Here is a 23760-nt window from a genome sequence, read left to right as displayed (position 1 = left end):
ACTCCTACCCACGATTCCTCTCCTCCAACATCTACAAGTCGCTCATTCACGGCGGCTCACGTACCTCCTCCGAATCCTAGTCCCACCGAGCCTCCACCTCCTCCTCCTCTTCTGATCCTGCACTTACAGGACTGATGCCAGACCATTTCATCGCTTCTCTCGCTCACTCCTCCCAGGACAAAACTTTCCAGAAATGATCAGACTTCACTTTTCCTCTTCTCCGAATCACAAATCTCTCAGATTACTGCCAAGACTTTCGTCTCATGTCTTGTTTTTTCCCTCCACATCCTAAACTTTATTGTTGTTGCCAAGACCTCCCTCCCTCTCCTGTTTTCTCGTCTCTCTCCAGTTGACTCCTCTCTTCTATAGTCCTTCTGTTGTCTCTTAGTTCTCATTAAATCGTCCTTTTCGCTCTTTCCTTTCTGTCTTTTTTCCCCCCATTCTCTTCTCTTCTCTTTTGCACTTGGAAAATTCAGGCAAGGGCCTTCAAAAACAAGAAAAGCATCACATTAACAATAGATTTACAACATAAAGTAACATGGGTTATTTGTCCACTAATAGCTGTGAAAAACTTATTGTTATTCGATCAATATCTTAACATATCTTAATATCTATATATTAAAATGGTGAAAATGGTTTATCAGTGAAATTTATCATTTTATACCCATAAATACTTTGAACCTCCACAAGCCTCTGAAACAGTAGTGAGACCATCATAGAAGTACAATTTAATTAATACATTTTAATGAACAGTGCCTCAAGTTACATTAACCACTAGCCAATTATTGATTTCAGTATGTATTTCTGAATAGAGCCCAACTGATGATGGATTTCTGAGGCCGATACAGATACGGGAGTCAAAATTTGTCCTGTACATTTATTTGTCCAGTTATGGTTAAGATTTTTTTGTAATACTACTGTTTCCAAGGTCAAATTAAGGTCAAATTTGGTTATTAAGGAATTGTGACCAGGATGATGTACTGAGTTTAAAAAGTAAAGTCCTAAAACTCCCCTTATCTCCATCCTGACATCAGTTTTCCTTTTCTTTTCATTTCTGTTTTCTTCCGTCCCTCCAACTCCATCCTCCTATTCATCCTTTCAGCTAATTTTCTATCTTATTACTCCTTCTCATCGACGGCTCCTGAACAGAGAAGCAAGCGATCTGGATGTTGAAGTATTTTTTTTGGGACATCATCTGCTGTTATGTGGAGATGATTACTTGGGAGATTTTAATGCATTTCAAGGGGAGAAATATACATCTGTGCCAATGGATTTTTAATTAATTTTTACTAATCTGCCCCTCCCCTCGTGACTGTCCAATCACCTTTTAGAGACAATTAAAGATGGATGCCCCTGACTTCCACCCACCTCATCGCCTTGTTTTTCATCCAACAGTTCTCCATACCGGGACTAACGGAAAGGCAAAAGATTCCCTCTCTGTCTTTTTCTCTCTGTCAACTGGAAAACACAGGGTGCTCCTTCCATCCGCCGCCACAAACGACAAAAAAAGTTAGTTTCTTATTTGTATTGTTTATTTTTCCACTCTTGTTTGCTGGATCAATCATTTCACTCCTGTGATAAACAAACGGACGAATGGATGGATGTCACTTCCTTCCGACTACTGATTTACAAACAGACGAGACGTCTATTTTTTAAAGAGAAGACTATATGGAACATTTCAATTACGTTGATTTTTCTTTTTGTTTTGTTTATTTGGTTTCTCCCACTCTCTCCCCTTCCTGGATTTTTTTGCAAGAAGAGGAGGATTCCTCTGAGACTGTACTGATCCCCACCCGAGGCAACACCACAGACACCACAGACAGGTGCAATAAAACACTGGAGTTTGGAAAAACAACACACACACATTTACAAACTTTGTGTTACTATACTTATACAGGGGATCTTTCAATAATCAAGAACATTTCTTCCCGTCCAAACCATAAACTCTCAGCAAGATGTGATCATGTCCTCCAAAATAGCAGACATCTCAGGTGTAATATTTCACAATATTATCTATGCTGTGAAACGTTTTTTAATTTCTCAGTGCAGCGATAATCCACTCCCGTTAAGTTATCAAAGAAAAGTGTGTTACTTTTCATAACCACCATGGGCACAATTATTTACAGTATAGCAATTGTTTATTCGTATTTAGGGCAATACATCCTTTAAATGTGTTTAATGTGTTATTCATCGTAACGTCTTTCCGTCTTTCTAAAAGTAATTTAATTGTGTAATTTTGGTTCTATTAATCATTTTGTCATGTTTCTTTCTGAATGGTAGATTTGGAATCGTAGTAGCGCTGAAATAATTCAAACGGTCGATTCTTTTTTTCATTGATTAGTTGATCGGCAGCTTCTCAAATGTGAACATTTTCTGCTTTTTGGTGTTTTATATTTTAAATTGAATGTATTTGTGATTTTGACTGATAGACAAAAAACAAAACAAGAAATATCTCAAAATCTCCACCAACTGGACAATAAAAGTATATTTTAGTTGCAGCCCTAAACCGCAGACAAACTGTATCTTTACCGTATCTGTAAAGTAAAAGCAAACTGCATAAAAACAGAAAAAATGGCTTCTGAAAGCTGCTGTATTTGTTCAATATAACTAAACTCTTAAGTCTTGAACGTGGACAGTATTTTAATCGCGATACCACCAACAGCCACAGCTCAGCTGTAAATGACTGTCACATCTTGAAATGGTCAGATTTTGTGATAATCCCCCTGATCACCATCTTCCAGCCCAAATATCTAGAACACAGCATTATGTGCACATTTTAATCATGTTGTAGTACATGATTTGGGGGTCCCCTAGCTCCATTCTGGACTGTCTCATCCACTGCACGGGAGACGGTCCTGTAAGGTCCCGTTGAAAAACACAGGGAAGCAGCCGAGGCCGGGGGCCCCCAAAGTGCAAAATTGGCAACTACAGTTTTAACGGTCAGGAAGGACCAAAGAAGATAAAATGTTCTCTGTTTTCTCTAAAGACCCCCAAGTTTTTAAACCGAGAAGTCCTATTAAGTATAGTAATACAAATATACACACATGCATACACACACACACACACACACACACACACACACCAGGGTGGCCTACCTGGGCACTGCTGCTGCTGACCTCTGCCTCTGTGACCTCTCACCTTTGACCTCACCACTGTCTGTCGCCTACTCAGACGCCTGCTCCTGATTGGCTGCAGGAGGCTGCAGGGCTGAACTGTGGTTGGTCAATTCAGGAAGGGGGGTGGGAGGAAATCCCAGGTGCAAAAAAATATATAGATATATTAATGAAAACAACTAATAAAAAAAATTAAATATATATATATATATATATAAAAGAAGATATGTGAGATGGGATGCTTACACCCAGTGCTTCATGGGAATTGTAGTTTGAGGAAAACAAATGTTTGTAGTTGTCTGCGGAGGCAGAAACAACAGATTTTAAAAAAGAGATGCCTAGCTCTTAACCAGACTGGTCACTCAGAATGCATTTATCTTAGTATTGTTAATGTTATTTATTTTATATTTTGTTAAAACTGTGATTTTAATTGTACATATATAAACGGAAACCCTTGAACATCCAAAGAGAAGCAGCTTCGTTTGTTCAGTGTTTGTGTCGAAGTTCATTTCTCTTCTGTGTCTCTGGTGGGAATCAAACCCTCGACCTCACCACGTCACGTCTTGTCTCTAGCCTGCCTTTGACGTGACAAACGATGTATTAAATATTTTCAATTATTATGAAAACTATAGTTTTCCCAGCTCAGCGTGAGGTTAGAGGAAAAATATGTTTTACGATTAAAAAATGTTTAAAAAAACGGCCGATATATATTTTTAACATAAACAATCTTGAAACAGATGCTGAGCGGGACATTTGAAATAAGTTATTTATAAAAACAAACCTGTCAGTGCTCTCCGGTGGAACAGCTGTGTAAGAGTTTCTGTACTCCACTACTTGTCGGCCGACATTTACACAGATACTTATGCAATGAGCTGATAATGGTTAATTATTTTATTTTATTTTCTGTCATAAGAATAACAAACCAACTGATTGCTGAGTTCTGGGAAAATGGTGGCCACTAAAAAGGAGTCCAACAGGGCAAGAAACACGCCGTTTAGTACAGGACCTTCGAAATGATCTAGAAGAGAAAACACATGTGAACAGTAAAGTTATCACTCAAACATCCGTCACAGTTTATATATCTTGCTTCAACATTGACCTACCATCCTCACTATAATTATGTGCAGTTTTCTTGTGCAATGAAGGATAATTGGCAACATCTCAGTTTCTCGCTTTCACTTTCAATGAAGTGCTCTGGATAATCTAGTCACAGCTGCTGGCTTGTTTCCAACCTGCCTGACCCCTCGCGTTTCTAGTCTCACCAGACTTTGTTGCGAGCACAATGTTACCAGAAGTGATGGGAATCATCAGGAGGCAGGCAGTCGTTCGGGGTGCAATAGGAAGAGCTTTTGCTTGCTTACCTTGATTGTTTGTGGTGGAGGTTTCAGATCCACCCAAACAGCTAAAGGCCCCTGCAGCTCTTCACATACTGTAACCACGATGTAAACATTAAGACATAAACAGTGGTGACGTAGCTCTCTCCAAACATTAGTTACACACACTTAACATTCAACATCTGTACACATCTGTACAACAGAACAATGAGATAAACAAACCAATAAGGAATCAAACCTGACTCGCCTCGTCCTTCATGGAAGAAAAACATAATGACAACAAGCAAGTTGACAAATGTCGCTTATTTAGCTGCCGTTGCTATATAGCTGCAAAGTAGGCGGAGCTATTTTAATGGCGGCTGAGGCTCATGGGTATTGTAGTAGTTAGAGCCGTCCATGATGCCTAAATGACGGATAATTGAAACTCTGAGGATGTTGTTGACAGAAAAACATGAAATGGGAAAACACAGTTCACTGTAACTTGATATGTTTATGCGACACAGACACACACACACATACAGTATATAGACACACACCATCTCGTACCTCCATATTCTCACACAAACGCACATTCCCACACTCACTTTATCTGTACATCCATGTTTTTTTTCCCCCCCAGCATTCCACTCTCTAGTTTTCTGTTAATGAACACTCACTTTCAGGAGTCTTGCTGCCTTTTCTGGTCAACCTACTGCTTCAAACTTAGCTGAAGTTCAGTATTTAGTTACTTTAAAATGCGTCAAATGATTGCGATTAAACCAGGAAGTCAATTCAAATAATAATACTGGATCTAAAAGTCACAGAAAATGTTGATTTTATCTGGACTGATCTGTTATTAGACACATTATATATTATACATTCTTTAATTTCATAAATAAATATATATATATATATGAAAGAATCATCAGAAATTATAAAATTAGTTATTTCTATGTTTTCATGCCGACTGCATAAAGCACATAACACTTTTTCTACTTTTTATGAGCTAAAACACATGTTCTCAAAACGACTCCATGTTAAAACACGTTAGCATGTTTTACACATAGCCTATTCTTAATTATTAATTAATTAATTAGTAAACATATTTTGGTTATATCCTGCAAAAACGACATAGAAAGTTCAAATAGAAGCAATCTTCCTGTTATTTTAGTTAGAGTTTAGTTGCTTGCTATAAGCAGTTGCTTCCAATTAACAGCAACATCCATGAAAAATAAACTTCCAAATAAATTAATAATTAATGAATATTTACTTGGGTGTAATGAGGCTGTTCTTTAAAGGAAAGTTCCTGTTTCGGCATCCTACTGTACAGTTTTTATCAGTCATGGTACTCACCAAAGTACTCTCTGAAATCTGACACAGTACTTCTACAGTACTACAATGACTTCCACTTGGTGAGTAAAACCTTATGACTACTAGTAGACATGGTGTCCATAATTAGAATCTTTAATTTATAGTCAGGTTGAATTTGCCTTCACGCCGTCTTTCAGATGGGATTCGTCACCACAACCAGGCCGATAGCCAAATATGGTCAAAATCAAAAATGACAGGAAGTGAAATGGTGAGTTTGTGACCTGTTTTCAGTTCGCTAAGTGACCGTTTCTCCCTCTCCGATCCAGCCGCCCTGCGTTCTGTCTAAACCACATGTCTGTTTTCCGTCCGGGAAGAAGACACCTAACAGAACCTGCTATCACGCTGGCCTTCAGTGTCTCTCCACCTCCCTCCCTCCCTCCCTCCCTCCCTCCCTCTCTCTCCCATGCTCATGTATGGAAAGAGCTCAGCAGTGTTTCCACAACAAACACAACAGGAGCTTTCTCTGCTCTGCTTTCTCACCACTTTCCATCACCGCCGTCAACACGCTCGCACCACCGCCAGCATCATTTGGACAACGGAGACGACGACGACGACGACTCGGCTTCATACTTGAGTCACTTCCTCTGTTGTCCTAAGGAGGAATTTCGTTGTTTATGTTTTCTGTAATAATAATTAAAATAAGAGCACAATGAGTGAGTACTCGATCTGTGATGGTGCTGGAATATTCCACATCATAGATTATACGTGCTGCCACAGTCGCTTTATTCAGATTAATCAGAAAAGTGTTTGTGTCTGAAGTGGGTGAAAATCTAAATATTGCCTCCATGTGAACATCAGTGGATTTTGGGATGTCAGTAGGCAAAAGAGGAGAGAAGTCAGACACACTGCTGACTTTTCTTTACAGTGATGTGACGCTGATGGTCCACGTTCTAACTTTCACTGTGCCGATAACCATATTCTATATCAGCTGATGTACGTTTCTTTAAAAAAACCATAATGATCCCTTATATATACGATTATTAAAGACATTTTAAACTAAACTTGTTGATGCTCTCTGGCAGACAAACTACGTAACGGTGACACGGTTTCTAAGCCACTTAACTTCCGTCATATACAGTTATACCAATATATATGAAATAAACCCATTTTGAGATATTTTGCTGACTATTAAAACCAAACAAGCCAGAAAGAAAAACATGAACCGCAGTGATGCTGTCTTAATCCAAGAGCAACTTTAATATAAATGTTAAGGGCAAAATATGTGGCAGCACAACATGGCAAAGAAAGGCACATCCATGATTCCACAAGGCCTAAATGTGATTTCAATCTGGCTTAAAGCTTCATCTAGCATAAGAAATAAACTCTAAGTGCTCCATACAAAACAAATTAAACCAATAGACAACATGAACTGGCTTTTTTCTCTCTAAATATATTACAGCTTTTTAGTTTTTATATATATATATATATATATATATATGAATTATACAAAATAAAAGGAAAAAAAAACTATTCATTTTTTTAAATCCACATTCAATTCACTTTAGTCAGTTTGCTTCATGATAGAATAATACACACACGTCCTCTTCAACAGAACTGGAAGGAAGAAAGAAAGATTGTGATTAAAGACTCTTTCAGGATTCATCAGTGGAAACTCTCCTCTAATAAATGGAGGACAATATTAGTTCAGGGAGGCCTCATGTTTATTAATTTACTTCACTAGCTGTCATCTTCGCTGCCTTTGTCACCAGAGATCATTCAGGAGAAAAACAGTACAGTAAGAGGATGTCGAAATATATTTCATAATTCATTAAAAGGCACAACTGTTGTATCACCAACGAACATTCGGTTAGAAAATACAACATCTGCCAGATTTAACGTGACTTCTGGAATAAACCACGGATCAAGTAACGGCGTGATGTGAAAGATGTCGCTGGAGAATTATCACCAACGCTGCTCTCTCCCTTTTCCAGCTCATAGTTTTGCTTTCACAGCACATTTTCACGGCATCATTCCTAGCGCTCTCATCAACCAACCGCACACCACCTGGCCACCACCAGCAGAGGGGCCGGCAAAGTCAGCGACCTGCTGGCGAAGAACGTTTAGCAGCTTAAGAACTGAAAATCACCAAACCTGGAGATGCTTTCATCAACAGTGATGATATGCTGGGGTTGTGCCAGGTTAAACTGAGTTTAAAATGTATTTATTTATTTAATCCTTTTGCTCTTCCACCAAATTACACCAAATTACAATGATGTGATGTCCTGTGTGTGTCATATTTGGTGTCTTTGTAAAAACACTAGTTTGCAGTTTAAAGAGGCCACAAAACTTTTTTTTTTGCTTTATTAAACTGATTTGTTTTCGTTTAAAATGTCAGAGCCTCCCGCCGTGTTTGGAACAACAAAACACTTCCCACAAATTAGTCGCTTCACCTTGACCTAGAGCCAGGGGCTAAATAAGGGGGGTGGTGGGGGGGTGGGGCGGAAAAACCACGAGGAGAGAGAGGAAAGGAGAGGGACGAGGGTGAAAAGGACAGCGAGAAGTTCTGAGATGTAAACAAGAGGGGAGGGAGAGGAAGGAGGACATCTGAGGAAAGCGAAAAAGAAAGACAAGAAAATGGAGAGAAGTGAGGAAGACGAAGTAAAATGAAAAAAAAAAAAATCAGATGTAAAGTAGAAACGTTTGGGAGAGAAGAGGAAGGAGGACATAAACAGGTCAAAGGAAGCAGCAGTAACTGAAGGTGAGTAGTGAGGAAGAGGAGCGGGAGAAACAGGCAGAGTCCGGTCTCTGCTGCCACCTGGTGGTGAGAGTCTGTTACTGACGTTCAGGTCAATCATTCAGCCCTTTACACTTCAAGTTTGCTGTAATTTAGTTATTTAGTGAAGCTACTTAACTTGACCTGCCTCATGTACTTCAGCTTCAGTAAACACTGGCCTACATATCCCAGAGTGCCTTTCAACATGAAGACATTTACACCTTTATTGTATATTTTGATTTTGTTTTTTCTTTTTGAGTTGGTTTCATTTGTTTGATGGGTGGATGTGTACGTATTTACATGTATGTATGTGTGTATATACATGCATGCAGGGACTGCTGTATAACATATGGAGCATCTGTGTACTTGATTATATGTTTTTATTAACTTTTTCTGCATGTTTAGCCTTAAATCACACATTCAGCTGTTTGTTGATAATGTTTAATACTAATATTCACGAGTATTTACTGTTTCTTTACCTTCCATCGGTTTCCGCAGCTGTTACACAACACAAAGGTGGTCATGGGCTCATCAGCACTGCGGGTCTGCACCTGTAAACACACACAAAAGGTTTTTAATCTGTTTTATTGTCTTTATTATTGTTTTTTATCTTATGTCACGGCGTCCTCACCTGTGTGTACGTGCAGCTCTTTCCGTGACACTTGTTGCAGATGAACATGTCCGTCTCAGTTCCCCCGACCTTCGACAGCTGATGCTCTCTGATGGACTCTTTAGTCAGAGCCTCTCTGATCTGCTTCAGCTCTGCACTCGCCATCTCCTGGTGGAATAAACATACTTCAGTAAGCCTGCCAACTGTAACTCACTGATAATCAGAAGGCTGCTTGAAGAGGCAAAGATGAGACTAAATGTCCTCACTGACCTCAGCAGTCATACAGGCGATGCGTTGAGGCGAGATGTTCCCACAGAGGACGTTACGCCGCAGGTCGGGGTTCTTCTGGTCCTTCAGGTTGGAGATGCGGCTTCGTAGACGAGTTTTATATTTAATATCTGTCGACTTAAACTCCTGGAAGATCTGTGGGCACGATGAGCAGTCAAGGACAAAAACACTGACACACACATATATGTACAGTGTGAATAAAACACATACATGCACATGTACAGACTGGACTACTGGGTCTTTTGGGGGAAGTAACACTCTGAAAGTGCTGCTTTACTACTGATTTAACATGTAAGACTTGAAAGACTGCCCATATTGTAACCTAGCAAGAAGTCTGCCCAGTTTGGATCCGTGAAAACTAAAACACACAGATTCTCAGCTTGAAGCACGAGTCAAGGAGGATTAAATGTCTCCAGGGACAGTAAAACAGCTCTACTCTCCTTAGGTCCTCACCACTAGTGCGGCCGAAATGTAAACTAGAAGAAAGTTCATGTAAGAGCTGAACCTCCGTATGGCGATCTCATTTAGCTCAACCCTCAGCCTCGATGTGGGCCGCGTGAGCTGCTGTTGAACCGCATCGTGTCATACAGGGAGGTGTTTGTTATTTAGCCGACCCTCGCTGACGTACGCGTGGTGGACGGAGTCACACCGCGAACACACAGCTCACGGTGTTTATCTGTCTAACGAGTGTGAAACCCTGCTGTGTGGTTTCAGAGCGACGTGACAGGATATCCTCTTCAATTTGTGCTGCGAGGTGCTCACAGTCGACTCCAATGGTCTTGTGGTCATCTGGAACACACACACACACACACACACACACACACACTTTAAAGCTTTAAATACATGAATTTACTTTTAACGACATGAACGACATCATGATGAAGCAAAAGGGGAACTTGGTCACAAAATTAGGAACTTAGCACGCGTGTGTGTATATTGAACGCACATTCGCTGCCAGTCAATCAATTAATACTGATAATAAAATCAGGCAGCCAATGTTACAAACGTCTGAAATGACGGATTACGTATTTATTTGTTGGGTTTAGAGTTGATCCATAGCTCACTAGAGCACAGAGACTCAGTCATTCATGATATTCTAAACTCAAGGATCACTTACTCTCTTTTTTTCCAGAGCTCTTTAACCGCATCCCACAGCATTCTTCAGCACATGGAACCACTTTTTAAAAATCAGACCATTGAGTACGTTCTACTTGCTGAAGAAGGCTGCAGAATACTGTCGAAAGCTTTGAGAAAAACTTTTATTTTTATCACAAATACCGCCTTAGTTGTGTTTCAAACAACATGTAACTGGTCTGCAGCTTTCGATCATATCACATGATCTTCATCAGCTCATGAAGTCACGGAAATATCACAATTTCACACATTGTGGAAAAGGCTCATCTGCTCTTGAAGGTCATGTGATATAACTTGAGGTGTTGTTTCTGCTCCTAACCAGAACAAATAAGAAGTTCTGATCAAACTGTAAACAAACGTTTACGCCGCAGCTTTCCAAAACCACTCCGTTCGCCGCTGCCGCCAAATTATCATTTTCTTCCACGCGTTCGCTGAGGAATTCAAAGAGCATCCGGATCTCACCGTCAGTCTGCAGCGCCGCCACCAGCAGCTCTCGACACTTGTTCCGCACACTGTCGGTGGTGACGGGGGCGGGGGGGAAGGAGGTGACCAGAGGGGGGAGGGTAGGGGTAGTGGGGGAGGTGGGTGTGGGCGGGGTGGCGGGGGACTCCCCTGACCTCTTACTGCTGATTGGACGGGGAGAAATGATGACAGGAGAAGCGCAGAAGAGTTCAGAGTGAGAGAAACACGTGAGACTCTGGTTAGAGGAACTTTTCACTTTAAATCCTCTTCTGTTATTAAAAGAAATGAAATGGAACATTAACTTTCACTTCACGAGACTCAGTCGATCTTTGACAGTGACCTCATCCTCATCCAACGGTGGGTGTAACCAAAAGTGACATCATCACCGTGCGACAGACCTTTTCTCGCTGCCGCCGCAGTCCTTGGAGGTGGAGGACGACCTCACGGGAGAGCCGCCTTCCTTCTTCTTGTCCTTCTCCTCCGAACCGTCTGCGGGACGAGACACAACGCAACAGGACACACACATGTATGACGCCCGTTAAAAAACCCGCACCCGTTGTTTTCTACGACAGCTTCCTCGCGGGTCGACGTGTCCGGCGTGTCACAGGCGTCAGATCACGCGACGCTCTGCTCGATTTACATTTTGTGTACAATTATTATTATTATTATCCTCATTTGTTCACGCTGATCCACAAGCCAAAGAATACGTGAGCGCAGGCTCACCGTCTGTATATCACGACAGCAAATCACGTCCCTCAGTCGACGTCATTCATCAAGACAAAAGACCAAAGTTCAGCTTCTAAAATGTGATGATTTGCTGCTTTTCTGTTTGATATCATTTGAGTTTTACTACTACTTCACACCCACTTGTGCATCTGTACTTGTCATTGACTTAATAAACACGTAAACCCCGTCCTCGCCTTCCAAAACTGTCCTCTGTCTGTCCTCGGGTACCGAAAATCCTGCTGGGTCCTCACAAAGACAGAAGTAGGAGAGCACACAACACATACCCACACTCACCCAGCAGTTTCTTCCAGGACTTGATGAGAGCTTTGGCCAGAGTCTGAACCTCTTCCTCTGAGCTCTGCTTCCTCACCGCGTTCACCGACATCCCAACTCTGGTCGACTACGTGGAGGGGGGGGGGGGGGCAGGGGGGGGCAGAGAGGGAGCGAGAGAGAGGGAGGGAGGGAGAGAGACAGACAGAGAGGGAGGGAGGGAGGGAGAGAGACAGACAGAGAGGGAGCAGACAGGGAGCAGACAGACAGACAGAGAGGGAGCAGACAGGGAGCAGACAGACAGACAAAGAGGGGACAGACAGAGAGGGAGCGAGAGAGAGGGAGGGAGGGAGAGAGACAGACAGAGAGGGAGAGAGACAGACAGAGAGGGAGCAAGAGAGAGGGAGGGAGGGAGAGAGACAGAGAGAGAGGGAGCAGACAGACAGGCAGAGAGGGAGGGAGAGACAGAGAGACAGACAGACAGACAGAGAGGCAGAGAGGGAGCAGACAGACAGGCAGAGAGGGAAGGAGGGAGACAGAGAGAGAGACAGACAGAGAGGGAGCGAGAGAGAGGGAGGGAGAGAGACAGACAGAGAGAGAGGGAGGGAGCAGACAGACAGGCAGAGAGGGAGCAGACAGGGAGCAGACAGACAGACAGGCAGACAGATAGAGAGGGAGAGAAAGGAAGAGAGACAGAGAGAAAGACAGGCAGACAGAGAGGGAGCAGACAGACAGACAGAGAGGGAGCAGACAGAGAGGGAGCAAGAGAGAGGGAGGGAGGGAGAGAGACAGACAGAGAGGGAGCAGACAGACAGGCAGAGAGGGAGGGAGGGAGGGAGAGAGACAGAGAGAGAGAGAGCAGACAGACAGGCAGAGAGGGAGGGAGAGACAGAGAGACAGACAGACAGACAGAGAGGCAGAGAGGGAGCAGACAGACGGACAGAGAGGGAGGGAGGGAGCAGACAGATGGACAGAGAGGGAGGGAGGGAGGGAGAGACAGAGAGAGAGACAGACAGACAGAGAGGCAGAGAGGGAGCAGACAGACAGACAGAGAGAGAGCAGACAGACAGACAGGGAGCAGACAGACAGACAAAGAGGGGACAGACAGAGAGGGGACAGACAGAGAGGGGACAGACAGACAGACAGACAGGCAGACAGACAGACAGGCAGACAGACAGGCAGACAGGGTAGCCATGTTGTGAAAACTGGTGTCAGGTATCTGAGCTGTCACATGTTATCTGGGACACTCGGCCCAGATAATGTTCTTTTTCTAAGAAATGTATATATATATATATATATATATATATATATATATATATATATATATATATATATATATATATATATATATAATGTGTACACATGTTCCACTGCTGTGTTGCACCTGCAGCTACACCCAACAGTGATGTCACGGTGTACGGACACATCCTGGAGTACACGTCTACATCACTGCAGCACGATGAGCAGTTAACCCCTTGGAGCCCAACATAAACTTGACTTTCAGCTTCGGTTCAGTTGCTATTGTTGATCAATTCTGGAACATTATTTATTACTTCTGCACGTAAGAAAACCTGCTGAAACAAATGTTTTGAATTGATTAACATAAGGGGCTCCTTGATGATCCTGTGGGGGCTATGTGCCGGGCCTGTGGATGTCCGTGCCTTACTTTGACTGACTTAGTAGTAGCGGAGCTCGCGGTTATACTAGGAAGAGTACTAGTACTGCTAACAGCAGTGACACAGCAGAGGGGTGGAGTTAATTACCTGCAGGGTCTCCAGAGACATCTTGATGTTCTTTAGTTCCCTCAGCAGGTCGAGAGCTCCGTCCTGTAGACAGAAGAGTAAACACAAACCTAAATAAATGAACACCTCAGTGAGTGAACACCCGGAGGATGAATCTCTGATCTAATCTTGTTGGACAGGGACGACGACGCGTCCGTCTCTGCCTCCTTTGTGTCCATTTAATGAACAGAAAAGCTTCAACGTGACAGATTTGTTTCAGTGGACATCATTAATTTAACCAATAAAGTCAAGGTGACATTTCGTGTTGCATGTGAAGATTCATGGTTTCTTCCAAAGACCCCCCCCCCCCCCCCCCCCCCCCCACAGCTGAACGTCTGTCACCCAGACGCCCCGAGACAATCGCTCAACGCACCCTAAAGGTTACCGGCAGAATGATGGACCCACAAGATTGAATTTTTGTGAGCGGAGCGTTCTTTGGGTGGAGCTCTCAGTTGGTCAGGGGATTCTTTAACTTGTCACTTGTCTCTGAGGACAAAGACGTCCCCATGTGTGATGCCAGGAATTTCATATTTTTGGATAAATGAAGCTAATCCAACAGCTGCACGAGTAAATGGGTTGGAACAGTCTTTGCAGCAAAAAGAGAGAACAGGATTCAGAGAGACTGAACAAAAGGACAGGGAAAGACAGGGAAAAGGGACAGACAGTTACGCTTTCCATTACAAGTGAGAAAAAGCTGGTTCCCACTTTTACACATAAGCAACACAGACACACGAGGACATGCAGAGACAGGAAGACCAAAAGATGGACGGAGACAAAGAAGAGACGATGAACACAAACACAAGCAGTGGAGCAGTGTTGCAGAAAGTAAAGACCAGCGACACACTGTGCAAAAAAAATCAAAAGTCATATTCATTTTGTTTTACTTCAGAAGGCAGAATTGGTTTAGTTTTAGTTTAATTTCTGGAAATGTGAAGTCCCACTTTTGCTGACTGCTGCTTCACTGTGATGTTTGAGCGTCTCGGTGCAGAGTGATGAGGTGATGGTGATGATGGTGATGATGATGTGCGCAGAGTTTGACTGTTTTCACCTTCATGTGCTGATATTTGTTCTGTATTCATTTACTTATTGCTCGATCTTTGGTCTCCGTTATAACATGAAACACAGAACCTTCCTGGACTCACGCTGAAGCCTGAAGTGCTCCACTGAAGTATGTGCAGTGACAACTACATTTAGACATTTTAAAAATGATATAGAGTTATATATATATATTAATAACTGACTCACTCTCAGCTGCTGTAACACAGCCACCATATGAAGGTACAGTTAATAAACTCTGAGGTGAGTTGACCAGATAATTGATTCAAGGTGCGGGAGTTTTAATTGGCAGCTTTTTGACCAATAGCTGCAGTGATTTATTGCCAAACTATTTCCAAAATTGGTCAAAGCCAGAAGCAGCAGCCTCGTTGTGAGATTACCAGCAGAAACGCAGCGAGCAGAGTTAAAACTCTCTGCCCGGCTTTCCAGAATGTTCCCTCTCTCAGCAGTTCAAGGTACAGCTCATCACCTGATCGCGTGCTTTTCAGCGGATGCGGCGCCTGTTTGCTCTCACCGTGTTCTTCTTGTGCACCATTTTATCCAGCTTTTTGGCGATGCGCTCCACTTCCTGGTTTTTAGCCATGTTGATGGGACTCCTCTCCGTCAGTTGTCCTCCTGTGCTGCGGTGAAAGCCCCCATTGATGTGGAGAAAAGCTGTCTCTGTCTCTGCTTCTCTTCACGCAGCCTGTCTGTCTCCTTCTCCCCCAGCTGCTGCCTCTCTCTCGTTTGTTGTTGTGTGTCACTGTGGGACGCTGGGAGGTGTAGTTTTAGTTTTTGGCTCCCTCCAAATTCATCCTGGAGCAACTTGGCCAAAACTTTTAAAGGAGACATTCCCGCCGTCGGAGGAAACTTCTTGGAGGGGCATCTGATGGGGATGCCCCCCCCCCCCCCAACCACCACCATCTCAGCAGCTAGACTTAATTACACTTTAGTTGATAATGTCCTTTAACAGCAGCATGTGGACTCTGTCACTCAGGACTGGAGAGGCTGTCTGACTCTAACCTCCCCGCCACCACGCAGGACAAAGTATGAATGTATTAATGCAGATGTTGCGGGGGACCGGGACCGGGACCGGGAGAGGTGGAGTGTAACGCGACAGAACACATAATAAACCTCAGGACAACCTGTCCGCGCGGAATCTCCTCAGGACCAGCTGTGCGCCTCACGTGCAAGGTCAAAACGGGGGTTGGGGGGGGGGTTCAGCCACCTCCATTCATTTCAATGTCCTCTACAGTTGAACACGTGTGGAGGACTGAAGGCAAAACAGCTCGTTAAAGTCTCTTCAGGTGTTGATGATACTGCGGTGTTGTTGTTGTTGTTTTTCCGTTTTGCTTTATACTCTGATCCTGAAGAAACATTATTTCATTTAACTTCATCCACATCTCACACTGACCCTGAACCTGCTTCAGTTCTTTGTACAGAATTAAAACTCTATGAAGTGATTTCAGACCGTTTCCACTCCGTTAATAACCTGCATGTACTCACTGTGTCCTCTAGGTGTCAGTGTTCAGTTATTTTGTATATACTTATACTTGGTGTCCTACAGTGACTTTATACTGTCTGTGTATTTCTGAGGCCAAACTGTGAAATGCACCATTTATTTGGAAACTATTTCACTCGTTGATTTAACTGCAGTTTCATTCAGTGATAATAATGTTTTAGGTCCAGTCCAAGTATGTGATGATGAAGCCATCATGGGACCTGATGAAGGTCTAGTGACTGAAGGTTTGCAATGGACTGCAGGATGTTTTTCCTTCTATATTTGATTATTTTGGCCTTTAGAGTTGTAAAAAATATAAAAATGATCTTTATTTATTTATGGAGCACTTTTCGAACCCAAGTTTAAAAAGTGCTTCACACAAGGCAGCAACTTGAAATCATCGAATCATAACATCTGATATTAAAAACTGATCAGATTTTTAAGTAACAGATAAAAATCAAACTCGGAGATATAAAAGAAATCAAGAAACGATTAAAGTCAAATTGTTTCTTTGATGAATAAATGAACCCCAAATAAAATCAGGATAAGCTCCTCAACAACAGCATGTTCTAAGAAAGATTAAGATAAAAGAGGATTTGACTCCTACGTACCTTATAGTCTCCATATTCTAACAGTGCCTTGTGAGTTTGAGCATTTAATAAAAACATAGAACAAATATTGTTTTGGAAATCTCCCACAATATTACAGAATAGTCGAGCCAGCAAATAGAACAATGGTACATTTTGAAGGGAGGGGAAGTCTTTTCACTGCCTTCTGATGCTGCTCATGCTAATCATGTCAACATTAGGTTAAAATAGCACTTTGCTAACAAGTGGAACCTCTAAGTGATTCTAACTGCGGTCGGGTGGAATAAGTAAGAAAAAACTAGATTTTTGCAACATGAAATTATGTTGACTTTTCTGAATTTTCTCTATTTTTTTGCTTGGATATTTTCACCTCTAAAATACTTCAAATTAAACAGTCTGAGCAGGAAAAATCTCTCTTTGGGACTACTGCACATGTGAAAACAGTTATACGAAGCCTTCATACAGCGTCGGTTGTAGTCTGAAGACTACAAGTCTGAAAATGGAAAAAAAAAGTCTGGGGGTGTGGAGTTAAAAAGAAGTGAGCTTACCAGACCTCTGCAGCCCACTCCTCGTCTTAGCTCGAGGCTCAAGGCTATATTAGCCGCTATTAGCGTAACACACCCAAATCTCAGACCAAACCACCTGAAGTCGAGTTGCATTGTGGGTTATGTCAGTGCAGGAAAAAGGAAGAAAAAAGACAAAATATCTGGTTCTGCTACGTTGATTTTCCTCATTTTTTAAAAACTGCGGTGCTAAATTGTCGTACTCTTTTAAAGCCACATGCTGCGATAAGGTGCTACATGCAGACCTCGCTTCATTTTAAGGGGTGACCACTGATGAAGGTTAATTAACGCTCTAACATCAGCAAGAGATGCCTCCTGACAGACGGAGGGTACTGATTCATGTCAAGGAAGAGCACAAATAAATGTAAATAACATACATTTCTGTAATCTAGAACAGATTCCATGTTTAAACAAATTTCCCCGACAGTATCTGCCGTAGAGTCTGCTGCAGCGGTGCTGACTGTCTCCTCACTGCGTTCCACACCAGTAAATCATCCTGGAGACACTTTGCTGCTTGATGTCTGCAGCCAAGAACCTCCTCCAGCTGAGGGTGTGTGTGTGTGTGTGTGTGTGTGCGTGTGTGTGTGTGCGTGTGTGTGTGCATGTGTGTGTGTGTGTGTGTGTGCGTGTGTGTGTGCGTGTGTGTGCGCGCGTGTGTGTGTGTGTGTGTGTGTGCGTGTGTGTGCGCGCGTGTGTGTGTGTGTGTGTGTGTGCGTGTGTGTGTGTGCGTGTGTGTGTGTGTGTGTGTGCATGTGTGTGTGTGTGTGTGTGTGTTGACCTGGAGAGCTCGGAGGTGTCAGCGAGGGACAAAAGGATGCAGAGGAGAGAAAGTCATCCAAGAGCTGATTGAAAAGGAAAGCTTTTCGTTTTTCTTCCATCACCTGCTCTTCTCTTCTGTCTTCTCTCATTCTCCTCTTTTTTCATCTTTTCTTCTTCTCTCATTCTCCTCTTTTTTCATCTTTTCTTCTTCTCTCCCTCTTTTTCTTCTTTCCATCTTCCTCGTCCCTTCTTTCGTTTTCCTTCTCATCTTCCCCTTTTCTGTTTTCCTCTTTGTCCTTCTCTCACTTGTCGTCCCATCTTCTCTCCTCCTCTCCTCACTTCTTACGTTCTCCCTTTCTCCTCCTTATATCACCGCTCTTTCCTCTTTTCTTTTTCCTGTTTTTGTCTGCTCCTTCTTCCTCCTCTCATCTAATTTTTCCTCCCATCGTTCCTCCTACTATCCTTTTCTCTAACGTCTCCTTCGTCTCCAACCTCTTTCCTTCTTTTCTATTTTTCCCTTTACTTTCTTTTTTCTCCCCCTTACCTCTCCTCCTCTCACCTCCCTTCATGCCCTCCTCTTCTTTCCTTCCTTCCTCTACCACATCATCATCTCTTCTCCACTTCCTCCTCCTTCTTCCTTCTCATCCCTTTCTCTCCTTTCTTTTTTCTGCCTCTCCTTCTGTCAACCCTACATCTTCTCTCCTCCCGTCCTCTCGACATCCCTTCTTCCTTTCTTCTGTTGTCTTATTTGTCGCCTCTTCTCCTCTTTCTTCCTCCTTCTCTCTACTTTCCTCATCTTCTGTCCTCTCTGCAGAGATAAAATCGGGATCTTGTGAACCACATTTCTAACACAAGAACATGTGAGACTTTAAAAAAGAAAAAATTGTCAGCTCATCGTTGCTCCAAATGTTTGTTGATGACGCTGATGATGTTTTTACCGGACAGACGGTCAGTTTCCTCTGAAGTTTATCCAAGGAGCATTTGAAGGTTTCCAGGAAAGTAAACAGATACCAGCGGGGAGCAAAAGGGCAGGAAGGCAGTCAGTGACGTGATAAATGACGCCAATATGATAAGAAAAACATGAATAAGTGAAAATGATTGAAATCAAGCTTTATTCTCTGCATCTGTGATTTCACAATGATTTCCTCAGAAATGTGCAAACGCTGATAAATAAAGAGCTGACCGGGGCTAACCCCCCATGGTCTCCGCTCTCAACCAACAAACCAACAAAACAGACAGTCAGTCAACGCTGGTTTCTTTTTAACCATGACTGCAGTCATTCGCTGATTAACCAAATGGTTTATTATTATAACCACGACGATGAAAGCCTCAGACCATTAACGAAGTAGTCATTTTAACCCAAACCATCGACTCTCTCTAATCCTTACCAAGTCGTTCTTGTGCCTTCATCTAACCAAATCTCAACTATTGTCACATCAGAAAGCAGATTTATTTGCAACAGTTTAAGAAGAGAGAGATGAATGAATGAATGATCGGGGGCATCGCTCCAAAGGGCTGTTACAACGATATATTTTTATACATGCAGTACTACAACGTAATGAATTCCAGTACATCACCACTAACTCGGAGGCTGAAATCAAGCTGTGCCAGTAAACTCTGTCTGTTGTAATAATGCCAGTGTTTGGATTCTTGGTTAACATCTTTAATATAACTGTATATACTGTATGTACTGTAGTACCCTCTGACCTTGGTCTATGGAGTCTTTTGGCTCACTTCTGACAGCAGGAACTGTTCATTCTACCTGGAGTAGATCTATGTATCCAGGAAGTGTTGTTGTGTGTATTAGATCAATGAAACCTGCTATCAGCAGCTGGGTTCAGGAAGTGCCCTCTTCTTGTGATCTATGGACTCATTCGAAGTCACCTCTGACGCCAGGAAGTGTTTCTCCACTTTAAATGGATCTTTGGAGTCTCAGTTATTGACCATCTGAAGCAGGAAGTGCCTACTCGCCTTGATCTGTGGCTGTTCGTTCTGACCCTCGGCACCAGGAAGTGTCCTTTCTACTTATACTAGATCTATGGAGTCACTGCTAGTTATGACCTCAGACAGGAAGTTTCCTCTCTGTTCGATTGATGGAGCTATTCTTATTTCCTTCAGAAAGCAGGCCAAGTATTGTGTAGACTTTGCTCCGTCTTCCTCCCTGATGGTAAATGAGTCTGCTGACGCTTCGTCAGAACCGAGGCTGTTTTCATAGATTCGGTGACTTTACACTAACTGACAATGACTAAAGGGATATGCAGAGGTTTGCAAGGAAATCGGATATCTGTTTTTTGAAAAAATAGCAAACAGCAAGACTCCAGTGTGAAAGTCGGATTTGTTTTATCAAGTTTTATCAGGACAGAGTGACACAAATTCTGTTTGTGAGATCAGAAGTAGTATTGTTTGGTTTCAAGAGAAAAGACTTAAACTGGATGACAGATGTACATCTGGTTCCCCATTTCCGCTAAAGAGCAGCACACACCTGCTTCCCTGAGCTCTTCCATGCCACCGGGGACCGTCCCAACCTTCATGAAACTATGAACTATATTACCGTGTAATGTGTAATGTCTCATTGCACTCCAGGGGGTTTTGATGCCAAACAGTTGCATTGTGGGTCTAAAAGTCCAATCAAATGTGGTTGACAGTAGAGAGAGAGACATGTCTTTGCTTTCCAAAAACATATGAGAGCAGTTTATTGTCCAGATAAATGTCTTTTGTCCAATATGCCTGGATTTCTCCCTGTATGATTCTTACACATCGACGCACATCTGCTGTTTGTTCTTGATGTTTTAGAAGACGCTGCAACATTTTCTCATCAAATGCAGCTGAAGCAGCAGGAAATATCTGGGTGTGACGTCACATTGTCCACCAAACGACTTATGAAACCAGTTCTGCTTTCCAGGATTTAACAGATAAAGTGAACAGATACATCTTTGTGTTCAGTAGAAACACATGTTTACAAATGCTCCGTACTTTAGAAAAACTGATTTATTAAAAAATGTTCGCACAGCTGTTGTATTGAAGTTATTGGAGCGGGACAATGGCGTCATTACATTACGTGGGTTCTGAAAGCCACGAGGTTCATGCTGTAAGACTCACATTTTTTGAACATCAAAGAAACAGAAACAGAGAGAGGAAAGGCTGCATGACGCCGTGACTCAACTGCCTGAGCCACAGATGTAATGATTCATCATAAAATGTTTTGGAGTCGGCAGTTTGACAGTTTAACTCACATTGGAAAAGAGGGAATTAACAACTTTGCATCAAACTTCAATACAGTCAGAGTTTTCTAGTGGCCTTTAGAAGAACTGCAGGTTACGACACTTCCAGCATCAGCACCTGAATTTAATGATGGTGGTTCCTGCGTATTTAAAACATCATCCATCAATAAACGTTTCTATTGGGTTCACAGTCTTCGTGTAATAGAAGAGTTAGATTCTTGTATTAATGATACAGGAAGAGATTCTGTCTTTAAGGTGGGATTGTATTTGGATTTCTTGAGTTTTACTGTCTCTAATCCTTTGGTCAAACTTGACTTTCCTGTGATTAAGCATTAATCACGCATCATTGAAACGCAGCTAACTTTTGCTGCATGTTTATCGCTTCATGTATCTGACGACGTCAACGTTTGACCTTCTCTATGTGCGTATGCACGAATGACAAGCGAGTGTGTGTTTGTTTGTTTCCCGGCCGGGTGCCAACATTCCTGCCAGGCGGCCACGCCAGGAGACAGGAAGTCAGGAACAAGATGATGATGATGTCATCATCCTGGGACAGAGAATGAGGCCGTCGGCCCTGCGTGGCTCAGGTTCGGCACACGTCCAGTCATTCTCCGCCCTGCAGGGACACCAATATGTGGCGAGCCGGTAGACAAGAATCAGCCTGACAGAAGAGACACGTGTGAGCAATTTAAAATGACTTTCAATCGAAATGACGACATGCGTTTCAGCACGAAAGTAAAACTCATAACGAATTGCCACTGACGTCAAAAAGGGATATTAGTATTCATAATAATAATATTCATTGTTACTTCGCTTCAGAGTCACGTCCTTTACTTCAGTTAAGTTACCACACTGTAAAAACACTCCTTTACAAGTAAAAGTCCTGCATTTAAAATCAATCATTTTTAAGTAAAACTATAGTTTTAAGTATTATAAGCAAAATGTACTTACAAACAAAAGTAATACATATTATTATATCGATGGCCGAAGAGCAAAACCTCCTTTCTGAAAAATGTTTTGAGAAACCAAAAAAAACTTGTTGTTTTCTTGCAGAATGCTATTTGTTAAGGATACCCAATACATAATACACTGTTTTATTATATATCATATTATGTCTTAACAATACCGACTAGGTATTAGTGCCTCGCTAAGTGCACATAGGAGGCTTTTCCCCACTTTTCCTGGATCATTTTGCAGATAGGAGGTTTTGCGCTTTGGCCATCGATATACGACATTATTACATTATTAATAGATTAAAAGATAAATCTGAAGGGTCCTCAAAGGCTATTTTGTGAAATATTTTGTGCCTCGAACAGTTATTTAAATGAAACCATCTGAGAACGAGGGGAAACGTCTCTTTGGTGGAACTGCCAACAACTCATAGACATCTGAAATGTGACAAGGGGCCCCAATCAGACCCTGTTCCAATGTCAAGACGTATCTGATGATTTTGTGAAGACCACTTGTGGTCCAGCATGCAACACTCTTGGAACCTCCAGCGTACATACACTGAGCAGGAGACATCTTGTGTCCAGCAGTTAAACATGAGGACGCATGTTAACGTATTAAGGAGAAGGAGCAGATGTGATTCATCTTAATGTCTGGAGAGGATCCTCAGCAGGTTTTCATGCATGTGCAGCATCGCAATCATATCACTTCATATCTGATTTCAGTTCAAAATGGTTTCCTAAGTTGTGTCACTATAAAACCTTTAATGTGACTTTTAACGTGTAAACCTGGTGTGTTCATTCAAGGTCGACGCGGCAGGTCGCCGTCTGTCAAATACTCACTGAGGCTTCTACATGAAGTATTACAGTCTCTTCTCTTTACTGTCTTTCGCTTCCAATTCGTCTTCATTGTGAAATGATTTGTCCTTATGAATGAAGACAGTGCTTTGTACAGTCTGTGTGTGTGTGTGTGTGTGTGTGTGTGATTTCCTCTTGGCCAGGTCACAGCAGGACTGAAGTCCGCTGGTCTGCTGCTGGGCCGTGGGTGTGTGTCTGTTCTAGTGTATATGTGTGTGTGTGTGTGTGTGCTTTATGAGTGTTTTATGATGTGCGTGTGTGTGGGAAGGCATTGGCAGCCCCACTCCCACACACTTCCCTCTCACACCCCCTACCCTTCATATATGTAGTACACTCTCTCTCACACACACACACACACTCAATGCTCACAAAGACATACTGTGTTAAGTTAACACAAGTTATTTTCTTGCATTTCTTTTTGCATTTTCTCACTTTAAACGCTTTGTTTAACCTCCTTTAGCATGATTTTCGAGTGAGTTTCGGGCCACTGAGACATTTGTAAGGTCAC

At 42.4% G+C, this 23760-nt stretch overlaps 2 protein-coding genes across 3 annotated transcripts in view; one reads left to right on the top strand and one right to left on the bottom strand.

Moving 5' to 3' along the window:
- Window positions 1-538, top strand: part of rgs19 (regulator of G protein signaling 19) — a 24414-nt gene extending 23876 nt beyond the window's left edge. For both annotated transcript variants that reach the window (XM_070910653.1, XM_070910652.1), the window contains exon 5: window positions 1-538. This exon is cut by the window's left edge and continues 109 nt beyond it. In XM_070910653.1, coding sequence (XP_070766754.1) covers window positions 1-80 — 80 coding nt within the window. In that variant the 3' untranslated portion in view covers window positions 81-538.
- Window positions 539-7234: 6696 nt separating this feature from the next.
- tcea2 (transcription elongation factor A (SII), 2) lies at window positions 7235-15420 on the bottom strand. Its single transcript, XM_070910666.1, has 10 exons — window positions 15352-15420; window positions 13764-13826; window positions 12025-12130; window positions 11403-11493; window positions 11005-11168; window positions 10141-10197; window positions 9391-9545; window positions 9142-9288; window positions 8990-9061; window positions 7235-7351 (listed from the first exon to the last, which is right to left on the bottom strand). The coding sequence occupies exons 1-10, from the start codon at window positions 15418-15420 to the stop codon at window positions 7343-7345; spliced, it is 933 nt and encodes a 310-aa protein (XP_070766767.1). The 3' UTR covers window positions 7235-7342.
- Window positions 15421-23760: the final 8340 nt, after the last annotated feature.

The sequence above is a fragment of the Enoplosus armatus genome, chromosome 8 (genome assembly GCF_043641665.1).
Source record: "Enoplosus armatus isolate fEnoArm2 chromosome 8, fEnoArm2.hap1, whole genome shotgun sequence".
NCBI classification, from domain to species: Eukaryota; Metazoa; Chordata; class Actinopteri; order Centrarchiformes; family Enoplosidae; genus Enoplosus; species Enoplosus armatus.
This window is presented reverse-complemented; position numbering and strand designations above follow the sequence as displayed.